We start from the raw sequence: 17,429 nt of genomic DNA, 5'->3' as shown, positions 1-17,429 counted from the left end.
TCTCTGCTCTACGTTGAGTTAGCTGATCCTAACTGGTGTAAGCAGTGGAAGTGTGACAATTTACCTCAGCAGTGGGAGTGGGGAGGGGGAGAAATCAACCAGGAACCCTGCTCCTGATTACCAACCTGTGATCCCTGCTGCAAAATGTACGGCAGTGTGCGAGGACAGAATCAAGCTTAGCTGCGATGCCCCGCATGACCAAAGAGCCTGCCAACGTTCACTGTCTTGACTCTCACTTGAATGACTGACCAGCTGAGAAAGGTATCAGAGAGCATTCAGGACTCTAGTTATAAAGGGTAACACTCCATTGGCCTTTTTGATTATTTTCTATACCTGACCACAAGGGAAACATAAGAACATAAGAAATAGGAGCAGGAGTAGGCCACTATTTAATAAGATGGTGGCTGATCTGATCATGGACTCAGCTCCACTTCCCTGCCCGCTCCCCATAACCCTTTACTCCCTTGTCGCTCAAAAATCTGTCTATCTTCACCTTAAATATATTCAATGTCCTAGCCTCCACAGCTCTCTGGGGCAGAGAATTCCACAGATTCACAATCCTCAGAAGAAATTCCTCCTCATTGTAGTTTTAAAAATGCGGCCCCTTATTCTGAGACTATGCCCCCCTAGTTTTAGTTTCCCCTATGGGTGGAAATATCCTCTCTGCATCCATGTTGTTCAGCCCCCTCATTATTTTATATGTTTCGATAAGATCACCTCATTCTTCTGAATGCCACTGAGTATAGGCCCAACCTACCTGAATAAGTCAACCCCCTCATGTCCAGAATCAACCTAGTGAACTTTCTCTGAACAGCCTCCAAAGCAAGCATACCTGGTTCCCTAAATAGGCCAGTGAGTCAGCCAGGAACTGTATAAAAAGAGGGGGCTTGGTGTAGTCTTGCTCAGAGTGCAGCGGCAGGTCAGAGTGCAAAGGGTAAGAGTTTGGTAAGTGGGAGAGTTTGGACAAGTGGGAGCGGGAGCTGTTGCTTTGTCTTGTTTTCCCCACCAGTGCTGACTCCCCGACCTGGGAGGAAAAGAAAACCAAGTATGACATCACAGCAAGAGGTTCGGGGACGTCGGATCGACCTATAAGGACCAGCTAGTGCAGCTGCAGCAGGGAGAGAAAGCAAAAAAGTAGAAAGAAATTGAAAGGTGAAATCACAGCCAAGGGGGTAAGTGATTGGTGAGTATTTTTTTCCTTTTCTTTATTAGTTAGTAACCTTTAGCATTATTGTTGCCAAATTAAGTTAATCTAGGAGTTAAGTCATGGCAGGAGAGCTCAGACACGTGTTATGCTCCTTCTGTACTATGTGGGAAGTCAGACGACTACATATGCGGGAAGTGTATCCGGCTGCAGCTCCTGACAGATCGCATTGCGGCACTGGAGCTGTGGGTGGATTCACTCTGGAGCATCCATCATGCTGAGAATGACGTGAATAGCATGTTTAGTCTTACCACAGGTAAAGGTTACACAGCCAGATAGGGGATGGGTGACCAACAGGAAGAGCAGTGGAAGGAAGGTAGTGCAGGGGTCCCCTGCGGTCATCCTGCTGCAAAACAGATACACCGTTTTGAGTACTGTTGAGGGGGATGACTCATCAGGGGAGGGCAGCAGCAGCCAAGTCCATGGCACCAGGGGTGGCTCTGCTGCACAGGAGGGCAGGAAAAAGAGTGGGAGAGCGATAGTGATAGGGGATTCAATTGTGAGGGGAATAGATAGGCGTTTCTGCGGCCGCAACCGAGACTCCAGGATGGTATGTTACCTCCCTGGTGCAAGGGTCAAGGATGTCTCGGAGCGGGTGCAGGACATTTTGAAGGAGGAGGGTAAACAGCCAGCTGCCGTGGTGCATATAGGTACCAACGATATAGGTAAAAAACAGGATGAGGTCCTACAAGATGAATTTAGGGAGCTAGGAGCTAAATTAAAAAGTAGGACCTCAAAAGTAGTAATCTCAGGATTGTTACCTGTGCCAAGTACTAGTCAGAGTAGGAATCGCAGGATAGCTCATGCAGAGAGCAAAATTCACCAGAACGCCCCCCCACCCCCAACTTGGGCTCATTCGAAAGTTGGCATGCAGGTACAGCAGGCGGTGAAGAAGGCAAATGGTATGTTGGCCTTCATAGCAAGGGGATTTAAGTATAGGAGCAGGGAAGTCTTACTGCAGTTGTACACACCTGGAATATTGTGTTCAGTTTTGGTCTCCTAATCTGAGGAAGGACGTTCTTGCTATTGAGGGAGTGCAGCGAAGGTTCACCAGACTGATTCCAGAAATGGCGCGACTGACATACGAGGAGAGACTGGCTCAACTGGGCCTTTATATACTGGAGTTTAGAAGAATGAGAGGGGATCTCATAGAAACATATAAAATTCTGACGGGACTGGACAGGTTAGATGCAGGAAGAATGTTTCCGATGTTGGGGAAGTCCAGAACCAGGGGAGAGTCTTAGGATAAAGGTGAAGGCCATTTAGGACTGAGATGAGGAGGAATTTCTTCACTCCGAGAGTTGTTAACCTGTGGAATTCCCTATCGCCGAGAGTCGTTGATGCAAGTTCATTGGAGATATTCAAGAGGGAGTTAGATATGGCTCTTGCGGCTAAAGGGATCAAGAGGTATGGAGAGAAAGCAGGAACGGGATACTGAAGGAATGATCAGCCATGATCTTATTGAATGGTGGTGCAGGCTCGATGGGCCTACTCCTGCACCTATTTTCTATGTTTCTATGAAAGGAAATTTAATTTGGGACTATCTACCGAAAAGTGCTTATGGAAGAAACTACGAACTTTAATAGAATTATGAACTTTTACAAGACAAATTCAAGCCTGTGGGCAGACCTAGGGAACAAAGGAATCCCACTTGATTATTGGAACTGTCTGGTTGTGAGAAATGAGGTAACCTGTCTGGAAGAATGAGTATTTGGAAATCTTCCTCCACAAGAGACATTACCATCACAAATCACCCAGAGGTGGCTCCCCATCAACATGGGTCTGGACAAACCATTTCAGCATATACATCACAAAGAGGCTCAATCCAGCCTGTATGCGAAAGACTAAGCACAAACAGACATTGCAATTACCAAACTAACTTTTCCATCAGGAAATAATTTTTTGAAGATCAACCTACCCAAGACATATTAACTTTAATGAGCCTGACAAAATATTACAAAGAAGAACCAAGCCCGCCAAAATTACACAAAGGATTGTGAAGAGATTTGGTGGCAAGATTAGAACACTGAAATCGTACAACTGGCCACTGTTTTCAACAGAGGTGAGATAAGAGACAAAGTGAGAGAGACAAGGAGAGAAACCAACGTGACAGTTATAAAACTAACTTCTCCAGCCTCGAAGTCTTGAAGTCCTGAAGGCAGGAAGAACATCACCATCTACCATTAACTATCAAAAGGATTGGGAAGCGCAAGTCCCTGCCCTGGAGCCTAACCTAGCTAGAATTAGGTATTGGGAGGTGGGAGGTTTAATTTTACTGCAACCCCCTTTGAATGTGTAGTGTATGGTACTTTATTAGAGTGATTATAAGTTTGACCTTGTACCTTTCCTTGTCTTGTTCTTTATTAGAATGGTTGTAAGTTTGGCCGTGTATTTTCTTACCAGAGTAATAAGCCTGTATTACTTTGACTGTAATAAAACCAAAATTCTTTGCATCAAACCAGCATCCTCTGCACTTTTGTCACCCCCCCCCCCAAATAAATCCAGAGTACAGAACTCAAGGGAGGGGGAGAGATTCGAAACCGCTCAAGTTGGTCAGAAGGGAACCTGACCCCCTCATAGAGACCCACACACCCTACAACATCAACCCCCCCCCTTACACTCAGATGAATACGTGGCTTGAGGAGTGGTGCATAAGGGAGAGATTCAAATTCCTGGGACATTCGAATCAGTTCTGGGGGAGGTGGGACCAGTACAAACCGGACGGTCTGCCCCTGGGCAGGGCCGGAAGCATAGTCCTAGGGTGAAGTGTTTTGCTAGTGTTGTTGGGGAGGGGTTAAACTAATATGGCAGGGGCATGGGAACCTATGCAGGGAGAACAGAGGGAAGTAGAATGGGGGCAGAAGCAAAAGATAGAAAGAAGAAGTGGAGGGCAGAGAAACCCAAGGCAAAAAGCAAAAAGGGCCACATTACAGCAAAATCCTAAAGGGGCAAAGGGTGTTAAAAAGACAAGCCTGAAGGCTCCGTGCCTTCAGGTGGGGTGGTGTTGCTGGTTAAAGAGGAAATTAATGCAATAGTAAGGAAGGACATTAGCTTGGATGATGTGGAATCTGTATGGGTGGAGCTACATAATACCAAAGGGCAGAAAACGGCTAGTGGGAGTTTGTGTACAGACCACCAAAACAGTAGTAATGAGGATGGGGACAGCATCAAACAAGAAATTAGAGATGCGTGCAATAAAGGTACAGCAGTTATCATGGGCGATTTTAATCTACATATTGACTGGGCTAACCAAACTGGTAGCAATGCAATGGAGGAGGATTTTCTGGAGTGTATTAGGGATGGCTTTCTAGACCAATATGTCGAGGAACCAACTAGAGGGCTGGCCATCCTAGACTGAGTGATGTGTAATGAGAAAGGACTAATTAACAATCTTGTTGTGCGAGGCCCCTTGGGGAAGAGTGACCATAATATGGTAGAATTTTTTATTAAGATGGAGAATGACAGTTAATTCAGAGTCTAGGGTCCTGAACTTGGCGAAAGGTAACTTCGATGGTATGAGGTGTGACTTGGCCAGAATAGACTGGCGAGTGATACTTAAAGGGTTGATGGTGGATAGGCAATGGCAAACATTTAAAGATCACATGGATGAACTTCAACAATTGTACATCCCTGTCTGGAGCAAAAATAAAACGGGGAAGGTGGCTCAACCGTGGCTAACAAGGGACATTAAGGAGTGTTAAATCCAAGGAAGAGGCATATAAATTGGCCAGAAAAAGCAGCAAACCTGAGGACTGGGAAAATTTTGTAATACAGCAGAGGAGGACAAAGGGTTTAATTAGGAGGGGGAAAATAGAATATGAGAGGAAGCTTACTGGGAACATAAAAACTGACTGCAAAAGCTTCTATAGATATGTGAAGAGACCGATTAGTGAAAACAAATGTAGGTCCCTTGCAGTCAGATTCAGGTGAATTTATAATGGGGGACAAGAAATGGCCGTCCAGTTAAACAAATGCTTTGGTTCTGTTTTCACGAAGGAAGACGCAAATAACCTTCCGGAAATACTAGGGGACCGAGGGTCTAGTGAGAAGGGGGAACTGAAGGATATCCTTATAAAGCGGGAAATTGATGGGATTGAAGGCCGATAAATCCCCGGGGCCTGATAGTCTGCATCCCAGAGTACTTAAGGAAGTGGCCATAGAAATAGTGGATTCTTTGGTGATCATTTTCCAACAGTCTACCGACTTTGGATCAGTTCCTATGGACTGGAGGGTAGCTAATGTAAAAAAGGGAGAGAAAACAGGTAATTATAGACCGGTTTGCCTGACTTCAGTAGTGGGGAAAATGTTGGAATCAATCATTAAGGATGAAATAGCAGCGCAATTGGAAAGCAGTGACAAGATCGGTCCAAGTCAGCATGGATTTATGAAAGGGAAATCATGCTTGACAAATCTTCTGGAATTTTTTGAGGATGTAACTAGTAGAGTGGACAAGGGAGAACCAGTCGATGTGGTGTATTTGGACTTTCAAAAGGCTTTTGACAAGGTCCCACACAAGAGATTAGTGTGCAAAATCAAAGCGCATGGTATTGGGGATAATGTACTGACGTGGATAGAGAATTGGTTGGCAGACAGGAAGCAGAGAGTCGGGATAAACGGGTCCTTTTAAATGGCAGGCAGTGACACTTTGGGGGCAAAAACACGAAGGCAGATTATTTTCTGAATGGCGGCAGATTAGGAAAAGGGGAGGTGCAACGAGACCTGGGTGTCATGGTTCATCAGTCATTGAAAGTTGGCGTGCAGGTACAGCAGGCGGTGAAGGCGGCAAATGGTATGTTGGCCTTCATAGCTAGGGGATTTGAGTATAGGAGCAGGGAGGTCTTACTGTAGTTGTACAGGGCCTTAGTGAGGCCTCACCTGGAATATTGTGTTCAGTTTTGATCTCCTAATCAGAGGATGTTCTTGCTATTGAGAGAGTGCAGCGAAGGTTCACCAGACTGATTCCCGGGATGGCGCGACTGTCATATGAGGAGAGACTGGATCAACTGGGCCTTTATACACTGGAGTTTAGAAGGACGAGAGAGGATCTCATAGAAACTTACAAGATTCTGACGGGACTGGACAGGTTAGATGCGGGAAGAATGTTCCCGATGATGAGGAAAGCCAGAACCAGGGGACACAGACTTAGGATAAGGGGTAGGCCATTTAGGACTGAGATGAGGAGAAACTTCTTCACTCAGAGTTGTTAACCTGTGGAATCCCTACCGCATAGAGTTGTTGATGCCAGTTCATTGGATATATTCAAGAGGGAGTTAGATATGGCCCTTGCGGCTAAAGGGATCAAGGGGTATGGAGAGAAAGCAGGAAAGGCGTACTGAGGGAATGATCAGCCATGATCTTATTGAATGGCGGTGCAGGCTCTAAGGGCCGAATGGCCTACTCCTGCAACTATTTTCTATGTTTCTATCCTTCCTTAAGTACGGAGACCAAAACTGTACGCAGTACTCGAGGTGTGGCCTCACCAATACCCTGTACAGTTGTAGCAGGACTTCTCTGCTTTTATACTCCATCCCCTTTGATGACTGACCAGTTGAGAAAGGTACCAGAGAGCACAAGTTCCCTTCTAAGTCACAAACCATCAGCACATTGACGACAGCAGTTCAATGAAAAGGTCCACTGCCACTTTCTCAGAGTGACTATGGATGGGGCTATAAACGCCAGCCTCGCCCATCCTCCGAGCAAATCATCAAAAATATTCCTGCCAAGGAGCAAATAATGAATTGGAGAGGGCCAACGATGGAGATGACAAGTGTGTCAAACTTCAATGTTTACTCAACCATAAACATTTGCGTACGGGAGATCCTTGATACTGGAGAACATTGGTAGTCATCGTATGGCCAGGCACGCACGTGTGGCTCACATACCTTTCACATGGTTCTCAACTGGCATGCTGCTCTCTTGCGCCTTTGGGGCTCCATTCACATGTCACCAGGGCTGAGATTCAGTGTTGTTCCTTCTCCTTTTCTTGCCGGTTCCTGAGAACAGTCCTTCGCTTGCCCCCATCTTCTGGCTAACGATAGTGTAATGCATGCCTGGAGGATGCTCACTGGTTTGTAGAGCTGCTGAGTTGGGAGTGGCTTAGCCAGTCACGTGATGTTCACAAGACTCAATAAAACCCCAGCCAGTTGGGCTCGGGGATCCACGATGAGGCAAGTGGTTGTGAGTCAGGTGGATGAACCGGTGATGTGCCATGTGATTGTTAAACCTTTGCTAATAAACCAACTAGATTGTGACAGAATGCACTCTGAATTGTGGAAATTTACTTTTAAAGTTACATTTTCTGTTAAATGTACTCTTTTGTAGTAAAAAATGGAATCCCAATTCTCCCAGAAGTCCCTACAGCAGACAGCATGTCCCTGTATAAACATGTTAACCTTGATTGATAGCCAATTAATTTAGAAGCTTGGGAGCCATCTGTGTGTGCAAGGGAACCTTGAATATACCCTCCCTAACAGAAAGAGCACCCCTTTTGTTTTAGGATTATACTCCCAAGTAGTAACTGTCACAATGATGAATCTTAGAAGTTCCAGATAAAGGCTGTATAGATAAGTAGAAAAGTGAAACCAGGATGAAAAGTTAATCAAGTGATTGAAGAACTCTCTGTATTTGCTGACCACAAGAACAGAACTGATACACGTGATGGAACCACAACTTCTCGGTCTGTTTTCTGTATAAAGCTAGTGTGTTTTTGTATTATTGTTAGAAACCTTCACGGAACCCTTGTCTCAGCAAGGTTTTTCCTTGTAGCAAGTAAAATCTATTAAAGGAACATCTACCGGGCCGGTTTATGTCTGAGTTTCACTTAAGTTTTCAGTTAAGTTGAGAGTCGAGATTTCGACAGAATTCTTAAGCAAAGAACCCATGAAACAAATACATTACAGAGAGCAAGGGGATGTGAAAAGGAACAGAGTAAATGATAGGTGCCCGATTTAAAAGACCAGGACTTACCGAGGTTCTGTCCTTCCCATTAAGGACCTGCTTGGTCTCTACTTGGCAACTGTACAAGATGGAAATCTAGAGTGCGTGCCCGAATCCTATCGTTCCACAGCATAGGATGTTGGAAAACTCGAGAGGGGCCTGGATCTAGACTGGGATTGAGCCCTCAGAAAAAGTCAGTAAAGAATGGTGACATAGACAGACACCATCAGAGAGAAGACAGCCTCACTGTAATGTATGCACCTGTGAGTATGCTCACAGGTTGTACAACTGTTGAGTGGCTCAGCCAGTCACGTAATGTTCACCAGACTCAATAAAACCCCAGCCAGTTGGGTTCAGGGGATCCACGATGGGGCAGGTGGTTGTGAGCCTGGTGAATGAACCGGTAATGTGTAGTGTGATTGTTAAACCTTTTGCTAATAAACCAACTAGTTCTTAATAGCAATGTGTTGCCAAGAACCCATGAAGCAAATACCTTACATTGACGAAAATGTTATTTTCTTTTATTGTGACAATACAATAATTATGTTAATATTTTTGGGGAACACTGGCATTGAAATTATTTGGTGGGAACAAAGGCTTAACTTGGTAATACTCAACTCCTTTGGGCACTATTTTAAGTGAAGTATTTCAACTTATTTATTTTAAATGGGTTAGCACCTCTCCAAGATGAAGGAGTTTAATACTAATATGTTAAAGCCTTTTTGCAATAATATCTACATAGTGCAATTTCCAAGCACTTTAGAAAGATTTGTTTCTAAAAGACTGTGTGCATTTTAGCCCTCACTATCACGGAAACTGGAAATTCAAGCAGGTAGCACGAAAAATGTTCTGGCCAGCAATTGAACATGGCTCGAATATGGCTGACAAGATACCCGCTAAAAGTTCCACGATAAACCGCTGCGTTCAACAGAGGGGGAAATAAAAACGCACAGAAATAAAATGGCTTTCATTTGGACATGGAATTGCCCGATGGGCAATAAAGTCAAGGTGACAGGGCGTCTAACACCAATCTACCGCTTCTCTGCGTTGCGACGCTCCACCGATTTCGTTCGGCCGCCTCGCCACACTTGAGGCGCTGCGCTCCGTGGAATCCTGCGTTACACCGCTATCTTTGTGTTCCGGAAGCTGGAATTGTCCCTGAAACGACAGACGGAACAAGTGACTTGAAGCCGGGTTAAGGGAGACAAATAAAGGATTCGCACGGTGTCGTGTCACGTAATCGATTACTTTTGACGTGCAGTGACTGGGGCGATGGCTCAGGTGGAAGCAGGTGAGCTGGGGGCGATGGGACCAGGTGAGCTGGAGGCGATGGGACCAGGTGAGCTGGGGGCGATGGGACCAGGTGAGCTGGGGGCGATGGGACCAGGTGGGACCAGGTGAGCTGGGGGCGATGGGATCAGGTGGGACCAGGTGAGCTGGGGGTGACGGCTCAGAGACCGGGAGTGAGAAGCTAGGTCAGCAAGAGGCAATTGGTCACTGAGCACTGGCAACAAATTGCTCACCGAGCATCATGCACGAAGCAGCTGCCCGTGTCCTTGTGCAAGAAAAACAGAAAGCGAGCATGCAGGTACAGAAAGCAATAAGGAAGGCAAATGGCATGTTGCCCTTTATTGCAAGGGGGTTGGAGTATGAGAGTAAGGAAGTCTTGCTACAATTGTACAGGGCCCTGATGAGACCGCACCTGGAGTACTGTGCGCTATTTTGGTCTCCTTATCTAAGGAAGGATATACTTGCCTTGGAGGCGGTACAACGGAGGATCGCCAGGTTGATTCCTGGGATGAGAGGATTGTGTAGAATGGGCCGATACTCTCTGGAGTTTAGAAGAATGAGGTGATCTCATTGAAACATACAAGATTCTGAGGGGGATTGTCAGGGTCGATGCTGAGAGGTTGTGTCCCCTGGCTGGAGTGTCTCGAACTAGGGAGTCACATTCTCAGGATGAGGGGTCGGCCATTTAAGGCAGAGATGAGGAGAAATTTCTTCACTCAGAGGGTGGTGAATCTTTGGAATTCTCTGCCCAGAGAGATGTGAATGCTGAGTCTCTGAAAATATTCAAGGCCGAGATCGCTAGATTTTTGGGGTCTGGGGGAAATCAAGGGATCTGGGGATCGGGTGGGAAAGTGGAGCTGAGGTAGAAGATCAGCCACGATCTTACTGAATGGCGGAGCAGGCTCGAGGGGCCGTATGGTCGACTCCTGCTGCTATTTCTTATGTTCTATGTACAGCACCAGGAGAGATTATTCACCAAGCGGCGCGAGCTTGGAACACTGATCACACACTAGGCAGCCAGAAAAAAAGCAGGCGTGGTTAAAGGATAGCTGGGGGACTTTGGTGGAGTGGCAGATAGCTGGTGCTGGTGACAAGCAGCAATCCCAATAACACTGGTTCTAAGGCACGTTAACAATAATCTAAAATAGACTAGACCTTTAATCCATTAGTTTTCTGCTTTACAAGTGCAAAATAAATGTATTATACCCCTCCTTGTTAATTTGGTGACAATGTTCAAAGATTTACATATTTAAAAAGTTGCCCCATGCTAACACTCGGTACGTGTGATCTCCTGGAATGGTTTTGATTATCTGAGGGGGATCGGAGAGAAATTTTCCGGAGTATCTTTTCCCTTATCGGCCCTAGTTTTTTTTTCTCTGCTTACGTGCCTCTCCCAGGAGATGACATGACTGTGGGGGAGGTTGGGGAAGAAGTGTTTAGTCATGATGGTCTGACCACCGTGGTGTGGGGCAGGCTTAATGGATCTGCTACTCTTTTCCTGCCCGACAATTTTGTATGTTCCGTCTAGTACACATTCATCACACTGCAAACGTCAAGGTGTCACAAATATTAAGAAAGAAAACTAATTTCCTGCTGTGTTTTCCGACACTGATTATCTGGCTTCTCCCTCGTGTCAGGGATTTACAAGCAGCCGCCAAGCTACAGAAACCTCTCATCACTTAGTGGACAACTGACCTCAGAATGAGCCTACTTAGACCACTCCCCCACATTCAAAAGTTGAGTTGTGGCTTTAAAGGGACAAGGTAGATGAAACACAGCTTCATCTCAGCAACTAAACATCAAAACTATATTCCAGACCGCAGACAGTTCCACAGGATGAACTACTACTGGGCTGTTCACATCGCAGAGATATCATTAGAGGATTAAAACAGATGATATTGTTACCACAGTAATGCACTAAATAGCATTCTTAAAATGCCTTCCAAGCATCTTTAAAGTACACTAAGCCAAGTATTTTTTTGGCTGAAAGACTTGCATTTATATAGCGCCTTTCACAGCCAGACATCTCAAAGCGCGTTACAGCCAATGAAGTACTTTTGGAGTGTAGTCACTGTTGTAATGTGGGAAACATGGCAACCAATTTGTGCACAGCAAGCTCCCACAAACAGCAATGTGATAATGACCAGATAATCGGTTTTTGTTATGTTGATTGAAGGATAAATATTGGCCCCGGGACACCGATTTAACGTCTCATCTGAAAGACAGCACCCCCGACAGTGCGGCGCTCCCTCAGCACTGCGTTGTATTGTCAGCTTAGATTTTTTGTGCTACAAGTTCCTGGAGTGGGATTTGAACCCACAACCTTCTGACTCAGAGGCGAGAGTGCTGCCCATTGAGCACAATCACCTCATAAGTGGGCATCATTGATGTGGAGAGAACGATAGACGTTTAAAGCACAAAAGGGGGCCATTTGGCCCACTGTGTCTCTCTTTTGCGAGAGCAATTCAAAACTAATCCCACTGCCTGGCTCTCTCCCCTGTATCATCAAATATTTATCCAATGTTCCCTTAAAGGATGAAATGGCCTCTGCCTCAGCTACTCCGTGTGGCACAGGATTCCATGTTCTAAAGCTCTGCATAAAAGATATTTCTCCTCACACTCTGACAATTTTAAATTGATGACCCCTATTCACTGACTCCACAACTGCAGTTTCCCCTATTCATTCAATCAAACCCATCGTAATTTATTTTTTATAAACCCCATTAGTTTCTTAGCTCCAGGATGGATACTGATCCATGATGGCACATGCACAGCACTTCAGGAAGGATAAAGACTTGCATTTCTATAGCGCCTTTCATGACCACCGGACGTCTCAAAGCCCTTTCCAGCCAATGAAGTACTTTTGGAGTGTGGTCACTGTTGTAATGGCCTTGGAGGGATTGCCGCGCAGATTCACCAGAATGACAAAAGGTGAAATTATGACAGGCTGCATAAACTTGGTTTTTATTCTCTCAACTTTAGAAAGTTGAGGGGTGATTTAATTTGAGTTTTTAAAATAAAAAAAAAAGGGATTCCACAGAGTAGATAGAAACTATTTGCTCTGATGGGGGAAAATCAAGAACGAGGGGCCATAATCTTAACATTAGAGCCAGACTGTTCAGGGGTGATAACAGGGTAGCGGCAAACCTGCAATTCTCGCCCCCAAAAAGCTGTTGAGGCTGTGGCAAGGAATCAATTGAAAACTGTGATTGCTAGATTTTTGTTGGGTAAGGGTACAAAGGGAGAAGGATCAAAGGGGGGGATTTGATAGAATGTCGAAACAAGCTTGAGGTGCTGAATGGCCTCCTCCTGTTCCTATGACATTTACCACAAGAGGTGGAATCATTGCACTCATTCCAAGTGGCCATTCTTAATGTGTCAGCATTGGCAGCTTATTCGACCATGGGAAGATCGGGGCATCCACAACAAACCTGTCTTCACGCACACCTTCTAGGAGTCACTAAATGATGTTTTGCGCAGTAACCCTGGCTGATTTACCCTCTTCCCTACCTCAAGTGCACTGCAGCCAATTGTAGCACCCTGGGTGAGATCAGCTTAACTTGGCACGGACTGGGAATAATACCCTGGGACATAGAAACATAGAAAATAGGTACAGGAGTAGGCCATTCGGCCCTTCGAGCCTGCACCACTTCCTAGCCAGCAGGGCTCCTTGTCCCTTCGGGCACCAGTCTAACTCACAGCAGCAGGAGCTTTTGATGAGTTATCTATCATTCAATGCTCAGCAAGAACTCACAGTGAGCCAATCTTACTTGATACTGTCTGTGTGCGTCTTGTACTCCATAATGGTGCTAGGCGGGAGGTTCAACACGCGACGCAACGTGTCACGTATCCGAGCAGTAGTTGCCTGATCGCTGGCAGTTTTGTTCCACACCGAAATTATATCTTCCTGCAAGTGAAAGTTAAAAAGGAATGTTTCATGGAGCAGCCCATTTGCAACACAGAAGGTCCCATAAACAACAAAATGCCCCTTTCACGACCTTAGAATGTCCCAAAGTACTTCTTGAAGTGCTGCCGCTGTCGTAATGTAGGAAATATGGCAGACAATTTGCACGCAGCAAAAATCTGAAATGCAGCAATGTGATAATGACCAGTTCATCTGTTTTGACTTAAAAACAGAAAATGCTGGAAATCTCAGCAGGTCGGGCAGCATCTGTGGAGAGAAACAGAGTTTTGGGCCTGTGACCTTTCGTCAGAACGATTCTGTTCTGACAAAGTTCTGTGATAACGGAGCTCTGACAAAGGGTCAGACTTGAAACATTAACTCTGTTTCTCTCTCCACAGACGCTGCCTGATCCGCTGAGATTTCCAGCATTTTCTGTTTTTATTTCAGATTCCAGCATCCGCAGTATTTTGCTTTTGTCATCGGTTTTGGCTGTTTTATTGGTTGGGGGAATAAATATTGGCCAGGACAATGGGTTAGGGTTAGGGTTACTCCTGTTCTGCAGCGAGATGTTGGCAATGCTGTTCCATAGCAACTGCTCTTTATCTGAGCAACCCAGCTCTCAGTGAAATTTGCATTGCAAAGTTGCCAACGGCTCCCATTGCACTAAATAATTTTTGCTTTATTATCTTTTGATTTGCCAATTCAGCTGATGCCCCCAAGCAGTTAGGATGGAATTAGGTTTCTGAACCACAAGTAGCAACCTCTCCAAAACCCTGCTGCCCATATCCCACTCACCCGTCCCTCGCTGACGTACAATGACTTCCCGTCCCCCAACATGTTCAATTTGAAATCTTTGCATCGCGTCTTCAAATCCTTCCACAGCCTCATCCCTACTCTACCGTTGCAATCTCCTCCAGCTTTACATCTTTGCCCGCACTCTATGGTGCTTCAATTGTGGTCATTTGTGCATTCCTTTCTCTTTGTCCTGCCACTGGCCCTACTGTCTGCAAATCCCTCTTTAAACCCCTCTGCTTTCAACAGCCTACTGAAAACCTAGCTTTTCTGACCAGCTTTCAGACACCCCCTCCGAATCGTTCCCGCCACGGCCTTGCCACCCGTTCCCTTGCTCTCCCGGAAGCACGAGAATGGTAGCATAGTGGTTGTGTTACTGGACGAATAATCCGGAGACACATATTCAAATCCCACCATGTCAGCTGGGGAATTTAAATGCAGTTAATTTAATAAATCTGGAATACAGTGCTAGTATCAGTGACCATGAAACTACTGGATTGTCGTAAAAACCCATCTGCTTCACTAATGCTCTTTAAGGGAAGGAAATCTGTTGCCCTTACCCTGTCAGGCCTACATGTGACTCCAGATCCACAGCAATGTGGTTGACTCTTAGCTGCCCTCTGAAATGGCCCAGCGAGACACTTAATTGTGCTCACCACCACCTTCTCAAGGACAAAAATGCTGGCATTAGAAGTGACACCCACATTCCGTGAAAGAATTAAAAAAAAACATGGGATTTATTTTCCACATGAAAGGCGTAATATGATACAATTTTGAAGTGGTTGCAGGGACAGAGAGACCTTGGTCTTTGAATGTAGCAGGACAAGTTGCTAAGGCTGTTCAAAAGGCACGAGATTCTCAGCTTTATATATAGAGGAATAAAGTTGGATACTTCATTCAGAGCTGGCACGATGGGCCGAATAACCTCCCTCTGTACCCTATGATATAAAGACAAGTACTTGGTCCTATAACTGATTATTATCTTTTACCTATCTGGTTTATGTTTTGAATTTCATGACAATTATGCTTTGGATGGCAGGCAAACTTCCACAAAAAGTCTCCACCAAATGTGCTGTAGACCGCCTGCTGTGGCAGTAAGCCGGTTACAGTCAGTCATTAGGGAGCTCTGGTGCAGGCTGATGCAAAAAGCTGCCACTTCCTGCAAATGAAGTTCAACACAGATAAACGCTAGGTATTACATCTTGGCAGGAAGAATAGACCACATTTAGAGCAAGAGTACTTAAGGAGGTGGCCTTGGAAATAGTGGATGCATTGACAGTCATTTTCCAACATTCCATTGACTCTGGATCAGTTCCTATCGAGTGGAGGGTAGCCAATGTAACCCCACTTTTTAAAAAAGGAGGGAGAGAGAAAGCAGGGAATTATAGACCGGTCAGCCTGACCTCAGTAGTGGGCAAAATGATGGAATCAATTATTAAGGATGTCATAGCAGCGCATTTGGAAAATGGTGACATGATAGGTCCAAGTCAGCATGGATTTGTGAAAGGGAGATCATGCTTGACAAATCTTCTGGAATTTTTTGAGGATGTTTCCAATAAAGTGGACAAAGGAGTACCAGTTGATGTGGTATATTTGGACTTTCAGAAGGCTTTCGACAAGGTCCCACACAGGAGATTAATGTGCAAAGTTAAAGCACATAGGATTGGGGGTAGTGTGCTGACGTGGATTGAGAACTGGTTGTCACACAGGAAGCAAAGAGTAGGAGTAAATGGGTACTTTTCGGAATGGCAGGCAGTGACTAGTAGGGTACCGCAGGGTTCTGTGCTGGGGCCCCAGCTGTTTACATTGTACATTAATGATTTAGACGAGGGGATTAAATGTAGTATCTCCAAATTTGCGGATGACACTAAGTTGGGTGGCAGTGTGAGCTGCGAGGAGGATGCTATGAGGCTACAGAGTGACTTGGATAGGTTAGGTGAGTGGGCAAATGCGTGGCAATGAAGTATAATGTGGATAAATGTGAGGTTATCCACTTTGGTGGTAAAAACAGAGAGACAGACTATTATCTGAATGGTGACAGATTAGGAAAAGGGAAGGTGCAGCGAGACCTGGGTGTCATGGTACATCAGTCATTGAAGGTTGGCATGTAGGTACAGCAGGCGGTTAAGAAAGCAAATGGCATGTTGGCCTTCATAGCGAGGGGACGAGAGTACAGGGGCAGGGAGGCGTTGCTACAGTTGTACAGGGCCTTGGTGAGGCCACACCTGGAGTATTGTGTACAGTTTTGGTCTCCTAACTTGAGGAAGGACATTCTTGCTATTGAGGGAGTGCAGCGAAGGCTCACCAGACTGATTCCCAGGATGGCGGGACTGACCTATCAAGAAAGACTGGATCAACTGGGCTTGTATTCACTGGAGTTCAGAAGAATGAGAGGGGACCTCATAGAAACGTTTAAAATTCTGATGGGTTCAGACAGGTTAGATGCAGGAAGAATGTTCCCAATGTTGGGGAAGTCCAGAACCAGGGGTCACAGTCTAAGGATAAGGGGTAAGCCATTTAGGACCGAGATGAGGAGAAACTTCTTCACCCAGAGAGTGACGAACCTGTGGAATTCTCTACCACAGAAAGTAGTTGAGGCCAATTCACTAAATATATTCAAAAGGGAGTTAGATGAAGTCCTTACTACTCGGGGGATCAAGGGGTATGGCGTGAAAGCAGGAAGGGGGTACTGAAGTTTCATGTTCAGCCATGAACTCATTGAATGGCGGTGCAGGCTAGAAGGGCTGAATGGCCTACTCCTGCACCTATTTTCTATGTTTCTTACTGCATACAGTTTTGGTCACCATATTATAAAGGCACTGGAGAGGGTGCAGAGAAGATTTACAAGAAATGCGAGGGTATACATATCAGGAAAGGATGAACAGGCTGGGTCTCTTTTCTCTTGAAAAAAGGCTGAGGGTTGACCTAATAGAGGTTTTTACAATTATGAAAGGTTTTGATAGAGTGGAGCATAAACGCCAGCAAGGACTGGTTTGGCCGTTTCTGAGCCGTATATCCGATATAAATCCTCTCCAATGATGGCACAGCTTACTTGGCACCTTGTCTCAGTTCTCACCAATGACTTACTTGAAACCTGATCGAAACCACAACTCCACAGATCTCCTCTCCAACCATAAACTGCTCTCCCAACATGGCCAGGATGATATTCTCCCAGAACCGGGACGCCAGGCCTTTGCGCAAGCGTATTATCCATTTGCCGCCATTCTTGTTGGCCTCGTCCTGCAGCGAGAGAAGCTGGATTAGTGCTGCTTGAACGACTTTAGTCTCGGGTGCCAACGAATC

General features: G+C 45.5%; 1 protein-coding gene across 3 annotated transcripts in view; it reads right to left on the bottom strand.

Moving 5' to 3' along the window:
* Nucleotides 1-17,429, bottom strand: part of LOC139232721 (eukaryotic translation initiation factor 4E type 2-like) — a 104,446-nt gene that overhangs the window by 64,254 nt on the left and 22,763 nt on the right. For 2 of the 3 annotated variants that reach the window (XM_070863226.1, XM_070863224.1), the window contains 3 exons: nt 17,214-17,366; nt 13,201-13,337; nt 7,794-9,298 (listed from right to left, as the gene is read on the bottom strand). In XM_070863226.1, the coding sequence (XP_070719327.1) occupies nt 9,259-9,298; nt 13,201-13,337; nt 17,214-17,366 (330 nt within the window). In that variant the 3' untranslated portion in view covers nt 7,794-9,258. Of the gene's footprint in view, nt 1-7,793; nt 9,299-13,200; nt 13,338-17,213; nt 17,367-17,429 lie in introns of those variants that run through there. The other variant, XM_070863225.1, reaches the window with a different exon arrangement.

The sequence above is a fragment of the Pristiophorus japonicus genome, chromosome 20 (assembly GCF_044704955.1).
Source record: "Pristiophorus japonicus isolate sPriJap1 chromosome 20, sPriJap1.hap1, whole genome shotgun sequence".
Taxonomy (NCBI): domain Eukaryota; kingdom Metazoa; phylum Chordata; class Chondrichthyes; family Pristiophoridae; genus Pristiophorus; species Pristiophorus japonicus.
This window is presented reverse-complemented; position numbering and strand designations above follow the sequence as displayed.